The 24672-nt window shown below is 40.0% G+C and overlaps 1 protein-coding gene across 1 annotated transcript in view; it reads right to left on the reverse strand.

Annotated features, from left to right (window-relative positions):
• LOC126284533 (translocation protein SEC63 homolog) overlaps nucleotides 1-24672 on the reverse strand; it is a 150823-nt gene that overhangs the window by 85845 nt on the left and 40306 nt on the right. Inside the window, 3 exon segments of the mRNA XM_049983531.1 lie at nucleotides 19292-19384; nucleotides 21760-21890; nucleotides 21972-22077. Of these exon segments, the coding sequence (XP_049839488.1) occupies nucleotides 19292-19384; nucleotides 21760-21890; nucleotides 21972-22077 (330 nt within the window).

The following is a 24672-nucleotide window of genomic DNA, read 5'->3' on the forward strand; positions in this document are numbered from 1 at the left end:
AGTTTCAATGCAGTTCTTCAAAGAAAACTTCTACCTTTTAGTAGAAACACAAAATAAGAACAAACCTTAAATTCTACAAGCTGATTGCATTATATGGGGTTCGTTTTACGAATAGCAATAGAGGAACATACATTCACTGAAACAGGCATTTGGTTCTATGTTTGTAAAAGAATCCTGACTTCCATTCTTATGTTAATATTATTTACTCTATAATGTTGTGTTTCGGAAGAATCTATCATTTTTTGCGTTCCTTATGGTCTTAATGCATTTGTCTAAAAGTAAAACCAGCCAGGACGTATCTGTACACGGCTTCGCCACAGATTTGAAGCGCTTTCCTTGCCATTGCCAGTCTACATTTTATATCCTCTCTACTTCGACCATCATCAGTTATTTTGCTTCCCAAATAGCAAAACTACTTTAAGTGTCTCATTTCCTAATCTAATTCCCTCAGCAGCACCTGACTTAATTCGACTACATTCCATTATCCTCGTTTTGCTTTTGTTGATGTTCATCTTATATCCTCCTTTCAAGACACTGTCCATTCCGTTCAACTGCCATAATGGACCATGAAATAGATGTCAGGTTGCGACAACGGTTGGTGATGGAGTTCCTCTTCAAGACCAGCAATGACTCTGCCACATCGATCCACAGGAAGTTGCTCCCTGTTTATGGAGAGGGCACAGTGGATCACAACAGTATCCAGCAGTGGTTGCAGAAGGTGATTTCTCTCTATTGGAAAATCCACTATCCGGTAGACCATTGACAGCAGTGAGTGATGTGAATAAGGAGACCATTGATCAACTCATTCAAAATGACAGATGTGTGACGACGCGACAGCTTGCTGAAACGACTCGTTTGTCATTGGGTAGTGTGGTATCACTGGTACAGTCACTAGGGTACAGAAAAATCTGTGCTCGTTGGGTTCCTAAATTATTGACGAGAGAAATGGAAATGATGAGATAGAATGTGTGCAAGGGTCTCGTGAAGACATTTACTCAAGAGTGGAAACAGTGTTTTGACTGCATCATTACCCAGGATGAAACATGGTTGTTTTTGTTTGAACCTGAGAGCAAAACCCAATCCATGGAGTGGCGACATTTGGGTTCCCCTCGGAAGAAGAAACCAAGACTTTCACAAACAGCAGACCGAAAGGTTATGGGCTCCTTCTTCTGGGATCAGTGTGGTGTCATTTTCATTGACTTTTTCGAGCCTGGCTCCACAGTTAACTGGGACCATTACTGTTTGTCATTGGACAAGCTGCAATGTGCCATCAAGACCCACAGACCGCAGCTTCAGGGTCAGCTCATCAGACTACACCACGTGACAATGTCAAACCCCATACAGAAAGACCTTATTTCCTTGATGGTGTAAAAGTCAAGCCCCAGAATTTTACCAAAGTGCATTTACATCATGGAAAGAACAAGAGGGCCAGATACGTCACAGCTAATGGAGGCTACATTGGGTAGGCTCAATGTACAGCTAAATGTCCTAAGTATGTCCACAAAAAATTTCATTCTCCTCCTGCAAAAAATAAAAAAATAGAGATGACTGTGCAAAACTTTTTCAACACCCTTTGTATATTCGTAGAGTAATAATTTAAAGCCAGTTCTTGAAACTTTGTTAACAAACTTTCTCAGGAAAGTTTACATCTAGTTTTGAGAGTCGTCCAGTTCAGTTCCTTCGGTATCTCTGTGATATTCTCCCACGGATTAAACAAACCTGATCATCCATGCTGCTCTTCTTTGTATATGTTCAATATCCCCTGTTAGTCCTACTTGGTATGGGTCCCACACACTCATGCAGTATTGTAGAAACAGTTGCACTAGTGATTTGTATGCAATCTCCTTTGTAGACTGATTGCTCTTCCCCAGTATTCTAGCAATAAGTCAAAGTCTACCACCTGCTCTACACACAACGGAACCTATGGGATCATTCCATTTTATATCCATACACAGTGTTACACCCAAGTATTTGTATGAGTTGGCCAATTCAACAGTGACTCATTGATATTACAGTCATAGGATACAACATTTTTTTCTTTTTGTGAAATGCACGATTTTACATTTCTGGACTGGCTGTACTGTTGCTAGTGTAGTTAGTTATTAGTGTAAGTTGCTTAGATTAGCTATCTTATGACATCATAGTTTAGCTATTATTGTTTAAATTGCTAATGAATGTTGCGAGTTTGGATTGTGGAAGTGTTTTAGATTATGACATTATTGTGATTTTGAACACTGGCGTAGTTTTTCTCTTTGGACTTCAAAGACTCATAATTTCTTTATCGATTATTCCTCGCATACCAAAATTTTGCTTTTTGGACACTGGACATGTCTTTTCTGGTTAACTTTCAGTGATTCATAGTTTCTCTGATAATTTTATTGATCTGAAACAAATACTAACAAAGAGATAGAGGGGCTGGCCAGTACTTACCTCAGCTCAGTACAGCCGATAGAAACACAAAATACAACCGAAAATTTAAGTTCCTAGCTTTCGGAATAAATGTTCCTTCACCAGGGTGGAGAGAGGGGAAAGAAAGGGAAGAAGGGAAAGTGGATTTAGTTACTCACAACCCAGGTTATGAAGCAACAGGGAAAGGAAAACAGGGAGGGTAGCAAGGATGGAGGCATGGTTGTCAGAGGGAAGCCAAAGATCTTTGGCAATGCTACTTTGATACTGGGCAATTTCACAACCTCAGAGATGAATTTGAGGTCACATTGTTATGTGCATTCTTTCTTTTGTCCCTATGATCTTTGTCGTACTTGTAACTCTTTATTTTTGGGCGCGTAAGCAGTTAGAGTGTCGAGCTAGAAAAAGTCAAGTCTTGGACGTCATGTTGGAAAGATGCATATTGTAGTCAGCTTATAAAATGTGAACTTTAACAGTGAGGAAGATGTTTTCAAGTACGTTTTGTATTGTGAAGTGATGTTTTGTGTGTTACGTGATATTGAAAAAAGAGAGAGAGAGAGAGAAGAAGTGTAACTTAAATTCGGAGTGCTGGTCACTTTTTACATCACCATTGTGCTAACTTTCAAAGGGGTTTAATCCTCAAAAATGGTTTGTGAAACACATCTATAAAGCTTTTGAATATTGCAGAATAAAACCTAGGCCACTTTGCATTTGAGCTTGGAATTATCACCACATAGATTTTCGACGATTGAGCCATGGTTTTACAATGAGACCAGCATGGGAAACATGAAAAGTTGAGTGCCTAGTTTATTCATTATTACATGAAATGACTTTAATAACTGTGCTCTAATGACACCTGCCACATAATAACTTTGGTGTTGCCCGAAAATGCAGTCTTTAGTAGCATGAGCAACACCGCAATCATTATTAAATTTTGACCTTTGTTGTGGTAGGGTTGTTAGAAGGTGGACAATTGCCCTCGTGTGCATCCCTACCACACATTACACATTTGGCTGGGTGTCAACAAGACATTCTAGTGTGGTTGAAACAATGACACTGGTAGCAGTGCATCGAGTTTGAAATGTACCACTGGACTGCAATAACTTCATAGCCTGCTTTGATCTAGGACAGCAACACCACTCTATCAAAGGTGAGGAAAAGAGTGTGGGTGAGCACTAAGGAAGAATCTACCTTTTTCATTACATGATGGATAGCAATGACACCCTGATCAGAGAGGCAGGAATGGATTTCAGTGTTGGCTCAAATGGCTCTGAGCACTATGGGACTCAACTGCTGTGGTCATTAGTCCCCTAGAACTTAGAACTACTTAAACCTAACTAACCTAAGGACATCACACACATCCATGCCCGAGGCAGGATTCGAACCTGCGATCGTAGCAGTCGCACGGTTCCGGACTGCGCACCTAGAACCGCGAGACCACCGCGGCCAACTTTCAGTGTTGGTTAGATTGTCTAGCAGCCTAGTGTAAATTACACCACGGGAAGAATTCAAAGTTCTATGGGCCTCGACACGAACAGGAAGCAAGGCAGCAAGCAGTTGTTGTGCTTGAGAATCAGAAGTAGTCTCCAAAAGCAAAGTACCATTCCGTAAACTAGAGCAGGATTTCACAGGGTCAGCAATTGCATCGACACCTTTCTTGATAATAAACAGATTTACCGTGGTGAAGGACTGACTGTCCTCAGTACGTGAGACTACGAGGAACTGTGGTGCAGTGTGAAGGGTCTTTGAATCATTAGCCTCATTCTGTTTATGTTTCGTAGACATTGATTGGGAAGATGATTGACTCATTGCAAGAAAATCCCTCATGATTGCCAGCATCTCCAATGGCGCCCTTCACAAGGGGGCTCACCTGCCTTAGGTGATTATTCACACCTCCCAAACACCTGACAGAGGGGCCAATCCACAATTAGGAAAGGTTGCACCTCAGTCAGTCACCCTTCCCTGGGCCTGGCCTGTACCAGGGGGTACGTGCGAACCCTACCTTTCTACCCGGAGCTGGTAATTACGCATTACCCTGTCACCTGTTACACATCAGACAAAAGGGGCGGCCTTCAGGAGCACACAGGGAAGAAGAAGAAGAAGAAGAAGACAAGTAGGAACCTCAAATGCTGAAGCAGAGGAACGAGAGAAAGAAAGAAAAGGGAGCAAAACCAAAGGTGAGACTGTTCTTACGCCAGCAGCAGACAATGCAGAACATTCCCAATAACATCTCAGACATGTTTCTCAAGGGAGGGGAAGAGTAATAGTAAGCACATGCAGTATGCAAGGGAAAAAAATGCTCCAAAGACTGGGGCCGTGTGGTGGTGGTGGTGGTGGTGGTGGTGGTGGTGGAGTGGGGGGGGGGGGCTGCACTGTTGTTGGTGTAGTTAGTTATTAGGGCAAGTTGTTTACGTCAGCTACCTCATGACATCAGTTCTTCAGTTTGGCTATTATTGTTTAAATTTCTGCCAGCTGCTGAGGCGAAGCAGTTCTAGGCGCTTCAGTCTGGAACCGCACTGTTGTTGAATCCTCCCTCGGACATGGATGTGTGTGGTATCCTTAGGTTAGTTAGGTTTAAGTAGTTCTAAGCCTAGGGGACTGATGACCTCCGATGTTAAGACCCATAGTGCTTAGAGCCATTTGAACCATTTTTTAAAATTTCTAACGACTAGCAAACGCAATTCGAAATCTTTCGCAGGGCTCATAAGGAGCTCGAAGTATGAGGATCGCTAGACAGTAACAGCTGTTAGTTCATGCTGAACAGTGGGGAATTGAACAGGTGGAGTATCAAGCAAATGCTTGAGCAACTGAAAACTCAGCGCAGACTGATGTTCAACATCAGCAGAACATGTTGCGTCTTGGCAAGCAGCTGAGACACCAGAGAGCAGTCATATGCTCCATGACAGTAGACTTCTTGGCCTCTTTGCATACTTCTGAGACAGCCAAAAATGTGACTTTTCGGTGTCAGGAGAATGCAGCACACATGGTGTCTGTGCATGCCACTGAAACAGTCAGAGAAGTAGATGCATGCTGACACACTATCGCTCAATGACAATTTGAATGTTGGCAAATATGTGCAATGACTACCTTAAGATTTTTTTAAAACAACTGCAGTCGACTGTGATCCAACTTCAGATTACACACAGGCTCATTAAAATTGGTTGTTTGAACAAGGCATACAGATTTTGTGGGCACTGAAATGGAAGGAGGAAACAGCAGGAATGTAATGCTCTGGGGCAAAGGCAAACATCCCCACATTTCGATTCTTTAAAGGAATTATTTTCTGGCGAGACTGGTGAGCCACAGATGTTCCCAAACCAAACAAAAAAGTATAATTCATGTTTTCACAGAACCTCCTTTGGGACAGAGAGAGTTGTTGCCAAGCCTGGGTTTTCACCAACCTTTATGGTGCAGGGGCAAGTGCACCATAAAATAGGGCCCCTTTTACCTCTGCAATTTCTGCAAGTTTGCTTTATAGGTGACCGATAGTATCAAATGATTCAGGGAGTTGGACAGGTAACTGTACTAAAAATACAACACGTTCTGAACAATCACAATGTGTTAGTACATGACTTTAAAACAGCTCTTGAGAAGCTGCCCAACAAGGGCTGTAAGTTGTTGATCCACTTGAACTGCGTGCTGAGCGGGTGTCACGTACACAAGTAAACAATGTGCTGGCCACAGATGTGGACCCTAACGCCCTGAGGAACATTAAACTGTGCAGGCACAACTACTCTCTTGCCATGATCGCTGATGCACACCACTATAGTAGCCCATTATGTTTGAGGAAGGGCGAGAAGGATATAATTTCATTATTCCTCAAACAAATCCAGTGACTGAGTGATCAAACATGAACAAAAAAAAGTGACATGAATCGATTTTTAAATGTTTCATCTGATGGCCCACAAACACGAATTCAGCTTGCCTCTGCAATGTAGAGTACTTCTGTCTCAATTTCTGATAGACATGTACATGAAGATGGAGAAAGAGTACCTACAGTACACTGCACTATACCAAAGCAAGAGAATTACGTCCACATGCAAGACGCCATTTTGAAAGACAACAATGTCAATCCGAATGACTTAGGCCATATGGTCATCCTCCAATCACTATCTGTGAACAGTCTGACGTACCTCCACGAATACACCCAAGGCATGTTCAGAACTGCTCGAACCCAAGGTGGAGAAACACTATATGCCACAGTTACCACAAGTCTAATCCACAGTTCTTATCGAGTGCTGAACCCTACATCCCATGCATGAAGAATGGGAAATGCACCAAAGAGTAGCCTCAGGTACTCTTAAAAAGAGACCCAAATGAACAAGAACGGATGTGTGTTGAACAGATGCAGAGTGCCAAGGGACGGGTGACATAAAGTCACAAAGTGAGAGGTATAGTGCAAGACGATGTAGTGGACAACAGCGGGTGGTTCTGTACTCGCCCCTCCTTTCCAAAACTACTGATGCTTGAACTCAAGAAATGAAGTACAGATGTTTAGAGCAGGTCAATATGTGTGCAGCAACGAAGTGGCATGGCAGATATCAATATGTGAGCAGCAATGAAGCGGCATGGCTTTATTTGTTCATGAGACCCGGAAAATATTATGCTATTTCCCTTGACTTCCGGAAGGCTTTCAATACAGTTTCGCACTGTCGCCTGATAAACAAAGTAAGAGCCTACGGAATGTCAGACCAGCTGTGTGGCTGGATTGAAGACCTTTTAGCAAACAGAACACAGCATGTTGTTATCAATGGAGAGATGTCTACAGACATTAAAGTAACCTCTGGCGTGCCACAGGGGAGTGTTATGGGATCATTGCTTTTCACAATATATATAAATAACCTAGTAGATAGTGTCAGAAGTTCCATGCGGCTTTTCGCGGATGATGCTGTAGTATAGAGAGAAGTTGCAGCATTAGAAAATTGCAGAGATATGCAGGAAGATCTGCAGCGGATAGGCACTTGGTGCAGGGAGTGGCAACTGACCCTTAACATAGACAAATGTAATATATTGCGACTACATAGAAAGAAGGATCCTTTATTGTATGATTATATGATAGCGGAACAAACACTGGTAGCAGTTACTTCTGTAAAATATCTGGGAGTATGCGTAGGAACGATTTGAAGTGGAATGATCATATAAATTTAATTGCTGGTAAGGCGGCTACCAGGTTGAGATTCATTGGGAGAGTCCTTAGAAAATGTAGTCCATCAACAAAGGAGGTGGCTTACAAAACACTCGTTCGACCTATACTTGAATATTGCTCGTCAGTGTGGGATCCGTACCAGGTCTGGTTGACAGACGAAATAGATAAGATCCAAAGAAGAGCGCTGCGTTTCGTCACAGGGTTATTTGGTAACCGTGATAGCGTTAGGGAGATGTTTAGCAAACTCAAGTGGCAGACTCTGCAAGAGAGGCACTCTGCATCGCGGTGTAGCTTGCTCGCCAGGTTTAGAGAGGGTGCGTTTCTGGATGAGGTATCGAATATATTGCTTCCTCCTACTTATACCTCCCAAGGAGATCACGAATGTAAAATTAGAGAGATTAGAGCACGCACGGAGGCTTTCAGACAGTCGTTCTTCCCGCGAACTACATGCAACTGGAACAGAAAAGGGAGGTAATGACAGTGGCATGTAAAGTGCCCCGCCACACACTGTTGGGTGGCTTGCGGGGTATAAATGTAGATGTAGATATTGAGCTTGCTACTTCCTGAGAGAAACCCGACAACACCACATCTTATGATGCACTTACCAATGAAGAATGTGTGTACTTCACAGAGGGCAATTCACTTGATCAAGTAGCAACACCGACAACTACCACCCTCACCACATTTTTCTGTCGGTTTCAGATGGATGACTTCGCCCAAACTTTGTATGGAGAACTGCCAAAATATTACAGATAGAATGCATCATGGAAACAAAGAATTGTGTGCAGGGCACCCTTGTCAAAACCTGGCAATTTATAAAGGTGTCAGATTCTTTGGGTAGAATTTACACTGGGCATGTAATACCCTGAGTGTTACTGCTTTCGGTTGCTGCTGACCTGTGTCTGGGACCCCATCAGTTTTCAGTCCTCAAAACAGTCATTGAACAGGAAAATGCCACATTCCAGGAAGCATGTGATGCAATGGGATTTGTGGTAGATGGTGGCTACTGGGGTGCTATGATGGAGGATGCTGTATTGTGCCACTCACTGGCCAAATTGAGAGAGCTCTTCATGATCAACCTGAGCACCTGTCAACTCTCGAATCCCTTGACATTTTGGAACAAACATAAAACTGCATTATTGGAAGTGATTGCACGTCAGCTCCAATGCATAGCATGAGCCAGCGAAGACTTACATTTGAATGAAGTGCCGAAACTTATTGAGGACAAAGTTTTCCCAATGGTGGGAAAACGGCTGTCTGATTTTAGCTTGCCAACACCACAATGAGTGGAAGAGTTGTCCACTGATATGCTCAAGCAGCTCAGTTACAGCACTGCAGCCTTGGGAGCTCAAGTTGCCCAAAGTGAGCCTCAGCTAATGTCAGAGCAAAGGCACATTTTTAACAAAATTTTGAGTTGTATAAAGAATGGAGAAAGGGGTCTTTATTTCGTGCCCACATCTGGGGCTACTGGCGAGATATTGCTGTTAATTGCACTAGCAGCTGTTGTGTCCTCTGATAGGACAGCCACGGCCTTGCTCAGTGGAGGAAGAACTGCCCACTCGGTATTCAAGCGTCTACGGAACCTTGTGAGCAAGGAAACACCCAGGTGCAACATTAGCATGAGCAGTGGTTGCACAACTCTGTTGCAGCAGTGCAAATTCATCGTGTGGGACGAGCAACCAAATGCTGTCTGGCCCAACACATTCACCAGTGGTAGGCCAAGACGGATCCTGGCCACTGTTCAGCACCTTTCCATGCCGTGGTGGAGATTGAGTGTGCCTATGGGCCCAGGTACTGACAGCATGTTAACCAGCTTCATCACAGAAGACATGCTGACCCATCAAATAATGTTCTACCTCCAATATGCGTTCCAGAGCCTCCTTCCCACCCACAGCCGGTGACCCGGCGCCGTCCTGGAAGAAGGCCCATACATGGATCCCAGAGCACCAACTGCTCATGCCGATGGACATCAATCTGCAGCTGGGCTCTTCCCACATGGGCTTGGAGGATATGGATGTCGTTGAGGACTCCGAGATCTACCTCTTCCTAGACATCTCCATCCTGGAGGCAGGGAGAGGGGAATGTTATGATGTGCTCTCAGTAAAGTGCCGACAGCTGACTGCATCAAGCTACTACCAACAGTCGACATTTGGACCATAACAAGAAATCATCCAGTGGGACGCCAGAGGGGGATACTAGCGGCCGTAACTAACCAGCAATTGACCCAAGTACAAGTGAACAGCGCATGGCAGTTGGGCTGTATTATGCATCCTCCAACAAGGGAACCAGCCAAAAAGAAAGTTGTAGTCATCCACACGGACAGGATTTAGGATCACGCTCTGGCTGCAACTGGTAGTTCATTTACGCACTTACAACATATTAATCTCCGAAGCTGAAAACGCTGTTGCTTCCATGTCCAGTACGTGCCACCGGCTGCTTTTGAAGACGTGCTTCTGGGGACGGGTTCTGCTCAGCATGAAACTTTCTGAGTTGGAGAAGTTTTCAGGGGGGATTATTGAACTTGGACAAATTTTCTTAACCCTTAACAGACTAACTCAGAACCAAGGCACGACATATTATGTGGCAGGATTGTGACTTTGCCTGTTATTTTGTTCTAAATGCTCTTGAGTTTCGTTCTAGAAACTGACTAAATATGTTCTTTGGACATGGACACTGCAAGAAAAAGTTAACCTTTTTTGAATATTCAAATGAATATAGTTCCCTCTATTGATTCAAGCTGACAGTGCTTCCTGTTCTCAATTTTGGGAGACTTTTCAGTGGCTATCACAGAAACCAAAGAAGATGTATTACCATATTTTGCCTGATTACCAGGTTAAAAATCAAAATATGTTGCAATATTACATAAATTAAGTCAGTTAACAAAGAACTTTGACTAGTAGCAGTCTCTGAAAAACCTGCTTACAAAAATAAAATCTTGTTACTACAAATAACAATTACTACTATAAAATACTGTAGCAAACTAATGTTGGTATTGACCAGAAACAGGATAATATCAATCAACTTCAACTAAAGCCTTACAGGTCCTGCTCAAGAAATTTCATTTTGAAGACTGCCAGAAGCACACACAGTAACTATAAACACTATTAAGAGAGTCTGGGAAATAACTACAAAAAAGTAAAACCAGGGTGTTTTATAGAACTTTCAGGAAATAATTACAATACTGGGAATGATTTCCTGCATCATATAGACATTCTGGATGAAATATAGCTATTGCACAGCAATTATCACAATCAGTGGAACACGACACATAGTATCCATTGCAATGGAATTTCATTATGAAGGGAGAATTCCTTGATTCTGCCCAGTTTTTGACAAACTGAAGGGTGGTATGGGAGAGTGCCAATTCATGGTGAACAGAGGCATTATTGAAGCAGTAGTGCATCAAACGGACAAAGTACTGTTAAGGACAAGGCACAATAAAATTGATGAGTGGATTAGGGGGTAATTAACTTGAAGAATGCAAGTCTTTTGCTAATATTACTTTCCAATTTCATTTTATTGAAACCCACATAATGAATATGATGCAGTTGTTTTTATCACAGTAAGTAACTAAGAATGAAACTTTCCCCTCAGGATTTCTGAAAAACTACAGCTGTTTCCAAAGCATCAAAGCTTAAAACCACACTGTTTCAAAATTATGTTCATATTTAAAACCAATGCAATTAAATATTAATAAAAACTAATCATATTCTCAAATTTGATTCTTTGTGTAATATTACTGTGAACAGACAGGCAGCAGCAGCTGGCTGAAACACAAGCAGCAACAGGGAAGTAACTGATTTTGTCACATTTTACAAGTTCCTAACCAGGAGCGAATTGTAAAATTTAATCTATATGCTTTGGTTGTTTAGTTTCAGTGTGTTGGTTTAATATTTAATGAAGACAGTTCTCAAGTTCTTATTTGCATCATAAAGTAAAACCAATTTTGTGAAATGTCACAAGTTCCTAATCAGGAGTGAATTATTTAGTCTCACCTGAATGCTTTGGTACTTTAGTCTTTGAATCTCTGCGTGTTTATCTAATTTATTAGACACAGTTTTTGTTCTGTGTCTATTGTAGAGTTCCATAGCGTGTGTCAAATTGTCCTTTGTATGCCAGAGTAGTGTAGTTTTCCACAGTCTTTAGTACTGATAGGGACTGAGATTGCTGTTTGTGGATAGAATTCGAGTTGATGACATTTCGTTCTCAGCTTCAAGCTGTGATTCAGTTGCACAGCTTGAAGCTACAGTGTATGGTCATCACTGTCAAGGGCCAGCTGTGTGGGTTTAATGAATGCCCAGCATGTCTGAGTCCGCCGATCGATCCACACGGGTGGCCAGTCCAGTTGCTGTTCGCACTTAGGTTGACCCCTCACCCGTGGTCGAGTGAGAGGCCGCCTTGGAATATGGCAGACGGCAAAAGACTTCGCAGGGGGCCGCATGTAGGGCCTCCCGGTTATCCTGAGAAACAGGTTCCAGGTGCTGCCTGTGGCTGACACTGTCCCTCAGACAGGTGCAGTTGCTTGTCCTGTTTCGGAGGAAGCCTCTCAGCCTGTAAGATCCAGGCAATTACATAGAGTGGGATTATTGGTAACTGGGAGCTCCAATGTTAGGTGCGTTAGGGAACACCTTATGGACATAGCTGCCAAGATGGAGAAGAAAGCCAATGTGCACCATGTGGATGGAGTCATTCCAGATGTGGAGCAGGTTCTTCGAAATGCCATAAAGAGCACAGGATGCAGCCAACTGCAGGTGGTGGCTCACGTAGGTACCAATGATGCATGTCACTTTGGATCGGAAGAGACTTGCTTTGGTTTCAAGTGGCTAACAGAAGTGCTAAAGGCGCCAGTCTTTCTTGCTAGATGAAAGCAGAGCTCACCATTTGCAGCATAGTCAACAGGACTGATTGTGGACCTCAGGACCGACTGTGGACCTCTGCTACAGAGCCGAGTGGGGGGTCTGTATCAGAGGCTCAGATGGTTCTGCGATTGTGTAGGCTGCAGATTCCTCAAATTGCACTACAGGGTGGTTGGGTTTCGAGTTCCAGTGAATAGATTAGTAGTCCATTACACGCAAGGGATGGCTACAAGGGTAGCAGGGGCTGTGTGGTGTGAACTGGGCAGTTTCTTAGGTTAGAGAGTGTTGGGGAAACACAAAAAACAACTTGTCTCAAAGGCTGCAAGACAAACACAGGAAGAATGTAGATCCAGGAACCATCGGTATAACAGCTGTGGCTGTGTTGGGAAAGTACCAGAGCTCCAAACTCTAGCAGAAAACACTGAAGCTCAAATCATTATAGGCACTGAAAGCTGGCTAAAGCCTGTGATAAGTTCAGCAGAAATTTTTGTGAAGAACTTAATTGTGTTCAGAAAGGATTGGCTAAACACAGTTGGTGGTGGAATGTTTGTTGCATAAATAATTTATCTTGTAGCAAAATTGAAACAGATAGTTCCTGGGAGTTGGTATGCGCAGGTGTCCTTCCTAATAACCAGAATAAAATAATAACTGGATCCTTTTACCGGCCTCTCAACTTCGACAATACAATTGCTGAAGAGTTCAAAGAAAATTGGAATTTAATTACAAACATATATCATCCTAATTAAAGTATCATTGTTGGTGACTAATTTACCCTCAATATGTTGGTGTAAATACATGTTTAAATCTGAAGGTACGCATAAAATCTGAAATTGCACTAAATGCAATCTCTGAAAATTATTTCAAGCAGTTAGTTCATGAGCTCATACAAATAGAAAACAGTTGTGAAAATACACTTGATATCTTAGTAACAAATAATCCTGAGCTAATGACAAGCATCAAAAGGAATACAGGGATTAGTGAACACAGCTTTGTCATAGAGAGATTGAATGCTGTAAACCACAAATCCTCTAAAAATAATGAAAAATATACCTATTCAAGTAAGCAGGTAAAAATTAACTTGATGCCTTGCTGAGAAAGAATCTCCACTCCTTCCAAATTAACGATGTAAGTGTAGACCAGATGTGGCTTGAATTCACAGAAATAATATCAACAGCAATTGGGTGATTAATATCATATGAATTAAGAAACGATGAAGCTGATCCCCTTAGTACACAAAACAGGTCAGGAAACTGTTGCAGATGCAATAAAAAAGGCATGCCAAAATCAAATGAACACAAAATTTCTAAGATCGGCAATCCTTTACAGGGTCTCTAAATTTAACACACACTTCAATGCGAGAGACTTATAATAGTGTCCAAAACGAAATGTTGTCTCAAAACCTGGAAAAAAAAATCAAAAGAGATTCTAGTAGTATGAAAGACGAAGTAACTATTCAAGAATTCATATCAAGAATAGCTGCCAACATGAGTTACTTAGAAGCAGATATCCTCAGAGTAGTGAGCAACTTGTATCACTTAATAAAAGCAAGTATTCTGGTCCAGGCTGTACACCAATCAGGTTCCTTTCCAAGTATGCTGATGCAATAGTTCCATATTTAATAATCATATACAACCACTCACTAGATGAAAGATTTGTACTCAAAGACTGGAAAGTTGCATGTCACACTAATATTCAAGAAAAGAAGTGGGAGTAATCTGCTCAATTCTGTTTTTTTGGTCATCAGTCTTCTGACAGGTTTAATATGGCCCACCACAAATTCCTCTTCCATGCCAACCTCTTCATCTCAGAGTAGCACCTACAACCTACATCCTCAATTATTTGCTGGATGTATTCCAATCTCTGTCTTCCTCTACAGTTTTTGCCCTCTACAGCTCCCTCTAGAACCATGGAAGTCATTCCATGGTATCTTAACAGGTGTCCTATCATCCTGTCTCTTTTCCTTGTCAGTGTTTTGCACATATCCCTTTCCTCTGCACAAAACCTCCTCATTCCTTACCTGTCCACCTAATTTTCAACATTCTGTAGCACGACATCTCAAATGCTTTGATTCTCTTCTGTTCTGGTTTCCCTACAGTCCATGTTTCACTACCATACAATGCTGTGCTCCAAATGTACACTCTCAGAAACTTCTTCCTCAAATTAAGGTCAATGTTTTTTTTTTTTTGATACTAGTAGACTTCTCTTGGCCAGGAATTCCCTTTTCCAAATGCTACAGGTGTCCCCCTTACTCCGTCTGTCATTGGTTATTTAACTGCCTAGGCAGCAGAATTCCTTAACTTCATCTACTTCGTAACCATCAATCCTGATATTAAGTTTCACACTGATCTGATTTCTGTATGTCTCATTACTTTTGTCTTTCTTTGATTTGTCTTCAATCCATAATGTGTAGTCATTAAACTGTTAATTCCATTTAGCAGATCATGTAACTCCTCTTCAATTTCACTCAGGATAACAAGGTCATCAACGAATCATATCATTGATATCCTTTCACCTTGAATTTTAATTCTACTGCTAAACTTTCTTTTATTTCCATCATTGCTTCTTCGATGTACAGATTGAACAGTAGTGGTGAAAGACTATATCCCTGACTTATACCCTTTTTAATTGAAGCACTTCTTATTATTCCCTCTTGGCTATTGTAAATATTGTATATTACATGTCTCTCCTTATAGCATACCCCTATTTTTTTCAGAATTTCGAACAGCTTGCATCTTTATACACTGTCGTACCCTTTTTTTGGATTGACAGATCCCATGAATCTGTCTTGATTTTTCTTCAGTGTTGCTTCCATTATCAACCACATCAGAATTCTCTCTCTGCTGCCTTTACCTTTCCTAAAGCCAAACTGATCGTCGCCTAATACATCCTCAATTTTCTGTTCCATTCTTAGGTATAATATTCTTGCCAGCAACTTGGATGCATGAGCTATCAAGTTGATTGTACGATAATTCTCACACTTGTCACTTCTTGCAGTCTTTGGAATTGTGTGGATGATATTTTTCTGAAAGTCAGATGGTACATCGGTAGACTCATACATTCTATATACCAATGTGCATAGTCATTTTGTCGCCACTTCCCCCAATGATTTTAGAAATTCTGATGGAATGTTATTTATCACTTCTGCCTTATTCGATCTTAAATCCTCCAAAGCTCCCTTAAATTCTGATTCTAATACTAGGTTCCTGTTTCTTCTTCTATCGGATCAGACGAATCTTCCTCCTCACAGAGGCCTTCAATGTAATTTTTCCACCTTTCTGCTCTCTGTTCTGCATTTAAGTGGGATTCCTGTTGCATTTTTAATGTTACCACACTTGCTTTTAGTTTCACCGAGGGTTGTTTTGACTTTCCTATAAGCTGAGTCAGTCTTTCCAACCATCATTTCTTTTTCGATTTCTTCACATTTTTCATGCAACCATTTCGTCGTAGCTTCCCTGTACTTCATATTTATTTGATATTGTCAGCGACTTGTATTTCTGAATTTCTCTGAACATTTTTGTACTTCCTTCTTTCATCAATCAACTGAAGTATTTCTTCTACTACCTATGTTTTTCTTTCCAAAATCTGTGATAGCTCTTTCTACAGATGTCCATTCCTCTTCCACTGTACCGCTTGCTGGGCTATTCCTTACGGCTGTATCTATAGCCTTAGAGCACTTCAAGCGTATCTCATCATTCCTTAGTATTTCAGTATACCACTTCTTTGCGTATTGATTCTTCCTGACTAATCTCTGAAACTTCAGCCTACACTTCAGCACTACTACATTGTGATCTGAGTCTATATCTGCTCCTGGGTATGCCTTACAATCCACACTTGATTTCGGAATCCTGTCTGACCATGATGTAATCTAATGAAATCTTCCCGTACCACCGAACCTTTTCCTTTGTAGAGTGTACCTTCTCTTGTGATTTTTGAACAGAGTATTCACTATTACTAGCCGAAATTTATTATAGAACTCAATTAGTCTTACTTCTCTCTCATTTCTTGTCCCAAGCCCAAATTCTCCTTTAACCTTATCTTCTAATCCTTTCTGCATTCCAGTCCCCCCTGACTATTAGATTTTCATCTACTTTTACATACTGTATTACCCTTTCAATATCCTCATATACTTTCTCTATCTCTTCACCTTCAGCTTGTGACATCAGCATGTATACCTACACTATTGTTGTCGGTGTTTGTTTGATGTCAGATTCCGATAAGAACAACCCTATCACTGAACTGCTCACAGTAACACTCTCTCTGCCATACCTTCCTATCCATAACAAATCCTACTCCCACAATACCATTTTCTGCTGCTGTTGATATTACCCTATAATTGTCAACCAGGAATCTTCGTCTTCTTTCCATTTCACTTCACAGACCCCTACTATATCAAGACTGAGCCTTTGCATTCCCCTTTTCAGATTTTCTAGCTTCCCTCCCACGTTCAAGCTTCCAACATTCCACACCCCGACTCGTAGAACGTAATCGTTTCATTCGTTATTCAATCTTTCTCTCGTAGTCACCTTCCCCTTGGCAGCCCCCTCCCAGAGATCCGAATAACGTCTCTTCCGGAATATTTTGCAAATAGAGAGATGATGACAATCTTTCAATTACAGGCATCGTGTCCTGTGAATAAACGTTATGTGTCTATGCAACAGGACTTTGGAACATGTACTGTGCTCAAACATTATGAAGGGAATGGGTTTCGAAAACATCATTCTTGTGAAACACAACTAGCTCTTTACTCAGACGAAATTTTGAGTACTACTGACAAGAGATTTCAAATTGATTCCATATCTCTAGATTTCCAGAAGGCTTTTGACACTACCACACAAGTGGCTTGCAGCGTAATTGCATGTTTATGGAAAATCGTCTTATTTACGTAACTCAATTTGTGATTTCTTGTCAAAGTAGTCACAGTTCATAGTACCTGACAGAAAGACATCGAGTAAAACACAAGTGATTTCTGGCATTCTCCAAGGTAGTGTTATAGACCCTCTAGTGTTACTTACCTATATAAATGATTCAGGAGACAATTTGAGCAGCCGTCTTAGGTTGTTTGCAGACAATGTTGTTGTTTATTGTCTAGTAAACTCATCAGAAGATCAAAACAAATTGCAATACAAGTTAGATAAAGTTATGGTATGAAAATTGGCAGTTGACCCTAAATAGTGAAAAGTGTGAGGTCATTCGCATGTATGCGAAAAGAAATCCATTAAACTTCGAGTACACGATAAAGCAGTCAAATCTGAAAGCCACAAATTCCAACTAAATACATAGGAATTACAATAACAAACAACTTAAATTGAAAGGAACACCTAGAAAATATTTTGGAAAAAGTGAACCAAAAACTACATTTTATTGGCAAAACACTTAGAAGATGCAACAGATCCACTAAAGAGACTGCCTGCATTATGCTTGTCCATTCTCTTTCAGTGTACTGCTGTGCGGTCTGATATCCTTTCCAAATAGTATTAATGGAGTACATTGAGAAAGTTTAAGGAAAAGCAGCACATTTTGTACTATCACGAAATAGGAGAGTGTCAAAGACCATTAAACCAATGGTATTTTTCAATGTGGCAGAACCTTCTCACCAAATTTCAATCATCAACTTTTTCCCCCAAGTGCAAAAATATTTTGTTGACACCGACCTACATAATTATGGAGAAACGATCGTCATAATAAAATAAGGGAAATGAGATCTTGCTAAGAAAGACACAGGTGCTCATTTTCTCTGTGCTCTTCGAGATTGGAATAATAGAAAATTATTGAGAAGGTTGCTTGATCAACCCTCTGCAGGCACTTAAATGTGATTTGCAGAGTATCCATGTAGACATAGATGTGGATGTAGAACTGTCGCAACTCATTCATTCGGACATTATTCCAGTAACATTTACAGTTCAAAATTGTAAAAAATACTGTTTTCATAATATTGTTTTTATTATTGGAAAAAATTTAGAGAAGAGGAGAGAGATTCTGTATGATCAACTACAGAAACTTTTAACTTCAATTATTGGATTGACAATGTTGCAGAATGTTCAACAAAATTTTTATGCAGTTATTGATTTTTCCTGAGATACACATTGATTTGCTTACAGCAATTGAAGCACACTTGGTGGGTCGTCTTCTATTAAACAATGCAATAAAAAGCTCAGCAAAAATTAAAGTTAATTTTTCATTTAATTTTCCGAAACAACAAATACCATGCACTTCTAAAAAGATTCAGTTCCTTATGAATTTTGAGTTCACAAACATGAGCAAGATGGGAACAAGTAATTCACTGTATTATCTATTTTCAGAATGTCTACTAACAAAAAGTTAACTATTTCTTAAATGTGCTTTACAAGTCAAAACAGAAAAACAAAAGAAGAGAAAACAATAATATTGTTGCGAGAAAAAATAAATTCATATATTCCAATTTACTTGAGTGTTCTATCTGTTACACAAAATTTATTTCCCTCATGTGAATATTAAATGCAAAAACTGGAAACTGAAGTAAGAGCATGGTTCTACCTGTAAACAAATTGTTTCAGTAATGACAAGATGAAACCATGTAGGAAGAATTTGAGTGCTTTAGTATAATTAACCACTAGTTTCAACAATATTAAAGAAAGGATAGAATGCTATTCACCATATAGAGGAGACATTGAGTCACAGAGAGATATAATGAAAAAGATTGCTACTTGTTACTCAGTCCTTAAAGACATACAGACTGATAGCTGAATAATACCTACCAATCTTTTTCATTATGCCTGTCTGCCATACAACGCCTCCTCTATGTGGTGAGTAGCACTCAGTTCTTATATTGTTGGCATCCCATAATGGGCTTTCCATTGTTTGATGTAACCACCAGTTTCAGGAGATACATTATAATTATACTGACCTGGTCTCCAGAATATCGAATGGACTTGTACCACCACATTCCCACAACAGTGGGTAGAGCGACCATGAAAACAAGAGCATATAACCCAAGAACCTACAATGAAAAACATTTCTTGAAGTAAAACAAAATTCATAATATGAAATACTATTTATAATTGTTACAAAAGAATTGGAAAATTCATATCAGCTGATAGACAACAGCAATACAACAAAGCTAAATTTCATACATATTCTGAACAGTTATCATCATCTTTTAGTTAAAATTAAACTTCACTGCATTTTGGAGGGAAAAAAAAACAGCTATAGATACATCTTGTTGAAGTTGACATTCTAAAATGTTTCACATAGACTGAGAAACAAAAAAGGAAATGAAAGCTATATGTAGATGACTTGGTGAAATGCCGAAGGGCAGTGTTCCTCGAGGCCTTTATCCCTCTAACTTCTGGAATCATGGTGTGGCTCCTATTTGACATGACAGTGGAAATGATTTTGTAATTGTTGAAGGGAGGTTGAATGCTCTCTGGGTACCAAATGGTATTGTCTAGTAGGACAATGCAAGATCCTCACAATACTAATGTCATTAGGAATCTGTAGTCGCTTGACTGGCCTGCCCAGTTCCCTGATTTCTCGCTCAGAGCACATTTGGGATGTAATGGGCAGACACCAAATGGTATTGTCTACTAGGAAAATGCAAGATCCTCACAATACTAATGTCATTAGGAATCTGTAGTCGCTTGACTGGCCTGCCCAGTTCCCTGATTTCTCGCTCAGAGCACATTTGGGATGTAATGGGCAGACACATACTTTCATACCACCCACAAACCAATAATGTTTGTGAACACGCATAGTGTGAGTTTGAAGCATGGCAAGAATTTCCGCAAGGTGACATTCAGTGGCTGTTTGCCTCAATGCCATGTGTTTACAAGAGCTTATTTGTGACAGTTGGGAGTCACACATACTAATGTCCATCACAGACAGGTTCTGAATAGAGAAGTTTAATCATTTAAAACCTGTAATGTGATGAAGTTTGATAAATATCAGACTGATGCTTCATGGTATAACACTTTCAATTTTCATCATAAGATGAAACAGCCTAGGTATTTCTTCAGGTCAGTTGATCCACATTACTTGATTGGTCACATGTTGGAGTCCACTCAGGCCTAGTTATTTTAATTAATATATACCCTCTACATCTACTAAACTAAGCTAACTAAACTCTTCCTGAACATACCATGAAGGCCCAATGGTACCAACAGGCTGCCGTGCCATCCTCAGCCCACAGGCATCACTGGATGTGTATATGGAGGGGCATGTGGGCAGCACACTGCTCTCCAGGCCATATGTCAGTTTACGAGACCAGTCGCTATTTATAATCAAGTAGCTCCTCATTTTCCTCACAAGGGCTGAGTGCACACTGACACTCTACATCTACAAAGCACAAATTGCTATTCATTTGATACCAAAATTAAACCTTTGTCATTATTGGTCATTTGCCTTAGTTGTTGAAGTCACACAGCTGTGACTTCATTCACACTCCAGAATCTGGAAAATATGGCTAGAAAACTCTGATATGTTTCAAAAATCCAAACTATCCAAATGACTGAAGATAGAAACTTGGGGTAAACTTTTAACTTATGCATAGAACTACAACCTATTCAATTTCAAAAGAACCACATGATTTTATGAGGGTATACCTTTTACATGCATGCACATTAACCATTGTGGTATTTTTTTACAATTTAAGAGTAAAGTTCTCATTCATCTTTCACAAATATTCAATGCGCCCTCCATTGAGCGCACAACAAACACCCAGACGATAATCAAACTCCTCCCATACTTTTGAAAGTATGTCTGGCACTACAGCATCCACAGAAGTTGCTATGTGACATCACAATTCACCCAAAGTTTTTTGAAAGGGATACACATAGACAGAGTCGGCAATGTTATTGGTAGTGGCTGCCAGATGTCCTTTCTGATACCAACATACCCCCTGGGAGACACTCTCATGTACTCAATCTGTCTGCGTCTTGAGTAAACCTATGTTCAACTATGAGAATATTTTGTTAATGTTTGTGTAGCATGCATCTAAGGCAGAAAATTGATAATAGCCCAATATTCACCTATCCTGATGTGGGAAACTGCCTAAAACCACATGTAGGCTGGCCAGCTCTCCAGCCATCATTGTTAATTCATGAGGCGGAATCAATCTGGAGCAGTCCCACCTCCCCAAACCCAGTAAGTGGTCTGTTAACACACTAAGCTATCCAGGTGAGGCAAATTTCTGGTTTCAATGTCTAAGTTAAAATTCAGTCCAAGTGTCTATCTTCATTCATGCACAGCGTAAGAGTCCTGTAAAATTATATGACTCTTTTGACAAACCCTGCGTTCTAATTAACAAATAAAATTTATTTGCTTTATTAATTTCTAGAGGATAATTTAATGTTATATATATTGTATTTATTTGCATACCCAAACAGAGTTCTCTTTCTCAACGATCCATGACGGAAGTGCTATGCCAAAGCTCATTGCACCAGGACCATCAGGGTTACCATACTTCTCCCAGTTACGCCGTGCCTCCTCATCAGTCAGAGCCTGATATGCTGTAATTAATTTCAATGAACTTTACTAACAAAAAGTGAGATAAATTAATCATTGCTTTACTCCCTTCACTAGATCCATACCTTTAGTCAATTTCATGAATGCTTTCTCATTTCCTGTTTCCTTATCTGGATGCAGAATAAGTGACAGTTTACGGTATTGTTTACGGATATCAGCTTGTGATGCACCCTGTGAAAAATGAAATAAACAATTTTAAAAGTGTTACAACATAAAAGACTTGTTCATCACAATTAGAGGTGAACAATTCTCATTTGCACTGACAATAAAACCATCATCTATTAGCTAAAATAAGAAATGAAAATTAAATAGAGGAGTCAAAGACAAGATCCCCAATTACATATTTTGTAGATTCTGTTGTGTATCCTCGTAACAGCCACATGCAATGTAATTTAGATTATAAAACCAATTAACACTGATAGCTACCAACCAGAAAATGAGTTACATATAACTTCCAAAAAGTTGCACGTAGCTACAAGCTCTCAGAATCAACAGAAAACATAGCATTCATTTAAAACCTGATCTGTTTGTGATTCAAGCAATGATTCTGCTACAAACTGTGAATAATTAATGGCTTGGGCGATGAACATCATTATATAATGTACAATAAAAGGCAAAGACACACAAGATCAAACAAAAGAATGGTAATCACATTTCCATTCAAGCCATTTTTTGTATAGCAAACAACTGAGAAAACAATGTGATATCACATTAACACAGTTATGTAATAGAACAAAAAGCATTGGACTCCTGGAAAGAAGATAAAACTCAGACACACATGTGTATACAAGCTACTCTCAGTGTTCTTCAAAGAATTTTTCTGCCAGAGTTGTCTCATTATGCATTTCACCATTTCCCCCAAATTTTTGTAGCTATTCACAAACCTAAAAACCCATGTCAAAATGAAAACCGTTACTTTAGTGATATAATACCAACAAAGAAGAAGAAGAACATATTGATGACGAATACATGGTCGTGCAGCTTTTGATAGTGAAAAATGTTATTTAACTGAGATAATATATAACACGAAATAAACAGTAACACCAGGAGAGAAGTTTAAGTAGCGATCAACAAGTTTCTGTTTGATAGCAGTACAGTCCAGAAACAGTAAGCCAATCAGACAAATTACCTTGAGCGTAGAGGCAACCATCCCACAGACACACCAGATTAATGACACCCGTTTCGTAAAATGCCATGTCCTGCCTGCTGCTTGATGAAGTCCTTAACTGCCTGCTGCACATCCTTGCCCAACAGGAATCATTGACCCATCAAGACCTTTTTGGAGGCACCAAAGGTGTGATAATCGCAGGGGACAGATCAGTATTATAGGGGAGATGCTCTATTATCTCCCACTTGTGTGTAACAGATGAGGCTGGCTTTCCAGATCAACTAAAATCTTGTGTCGAATCGCAAACAACATGGAATTTGTCTCACCATTCCACATTTTCAACAGATATGCTGCCCCATACACATTCTTCATTCTCCAGTGGATGTCTTCCAGAGTTTATCCTCAGCCAAGGCAAGAACAACAGGAGGTCGCTCCTGTTTGGATGCATCTGGTAATAATATTGCTGTAATTCAGGTTTCCATATTTACTGCACGCAAGTTGGAGAGACACATACCCCTAACTAATCCAATTTCTACATGTCGGTGCTTGTATACCCACATCAGAGTTGCACTAAGGTGCACATAAGATGCAGCAAGGCCCTCAAATGGAAACTTTTTGAGTGCCCTTTATCTTTGAAGCTGGAACGATATTGTATTGTCAAACACATGCCTCCCATATAAACGATACTAAATTTATATATTATATGCATTCCAATCTTGCAAAAATATGCAAGGAAAGAGTCATGCTCATTACACCATTGGAACTTATTACCTAGCAAAACTTTATGTCAACATTGCGCTTAGTGGCAGCCTTACGTAAATTATTATTATTATTATTACTATTACATTTTTTTTCTTTTTTTTTACATGTGACTAGAGGAAGCAACTGTTTTGGAGAGGCATGTTTCAGCTGGCCACATGGAATAGCTGTATCACATTTGTTTTTGCATCTTAATTCTTTACATCCTACAATGCGCTAAAATTCAATTTACCATGTAGGGGGAGAAAAATGCGAAGTTACACTTTCTAGCTGTATGAATACGTAGAAAAGAAAAAAGGAGTCTTTCAGTTATGTAATTTCCCAAAAGCTCACATATCCTGACCTGTGTGTTCAGATAACTAGCGATTTCCATCCAAGGCAGCAAAGCATAGTTAAGTCATTTCAAATCTATAAGATTCACAGGGAGAGCTCAGCCACCTACAGAGTATTTGTAACCACAATTGCCGCTCTGAACAATAGATTCATCATGCATTTCAACCTGTAACTATGAAACAAAAAGAGCAAAGAGAAGAAAGAGATGGTCTCATTGGTCTCAAAACAATGATCATCTTGGCAGAGTTTTGTCCATTACTGGTGTGATTTTGAAAAAAATAAAATAAAAATAAAAAATTAAAAAAAATATAATAAAAATTAAATGTGTGTTGCCATTTGACATGCTTGAATGCTCTCCTGGGTTGAACGGGTCTCTGACAGCAAGGTTTTTACAATATTCTGCGCCAGTGTAGAAAGCTTACACTGATCAAACTTGTCACACTGCTATAAATAGATATAACAAATACAAGCACCATGCACAGTTAGGGCACATGGTAAAATCAGCATTTGCTGGGTACTGTCTGATACAGAGCACAGGAGACAGTGCAAACTACAAAAATACTACA

Source organism: Schistocerca gregaria, chromosome 8 (assembly GCF_023897955.1).
Source record: "Schistocerca gregaria isolate iqSchGreg1 chromosome 8, iqSchGreg1.2, whole genome shotgun sequence".
NCBI classification, from domain to species: Eukaryota; Metazoa; Arthropoda; class Insecta; order Orthoptera; family Acrididae; genus Schistocerca; species Schistocerca gregaria.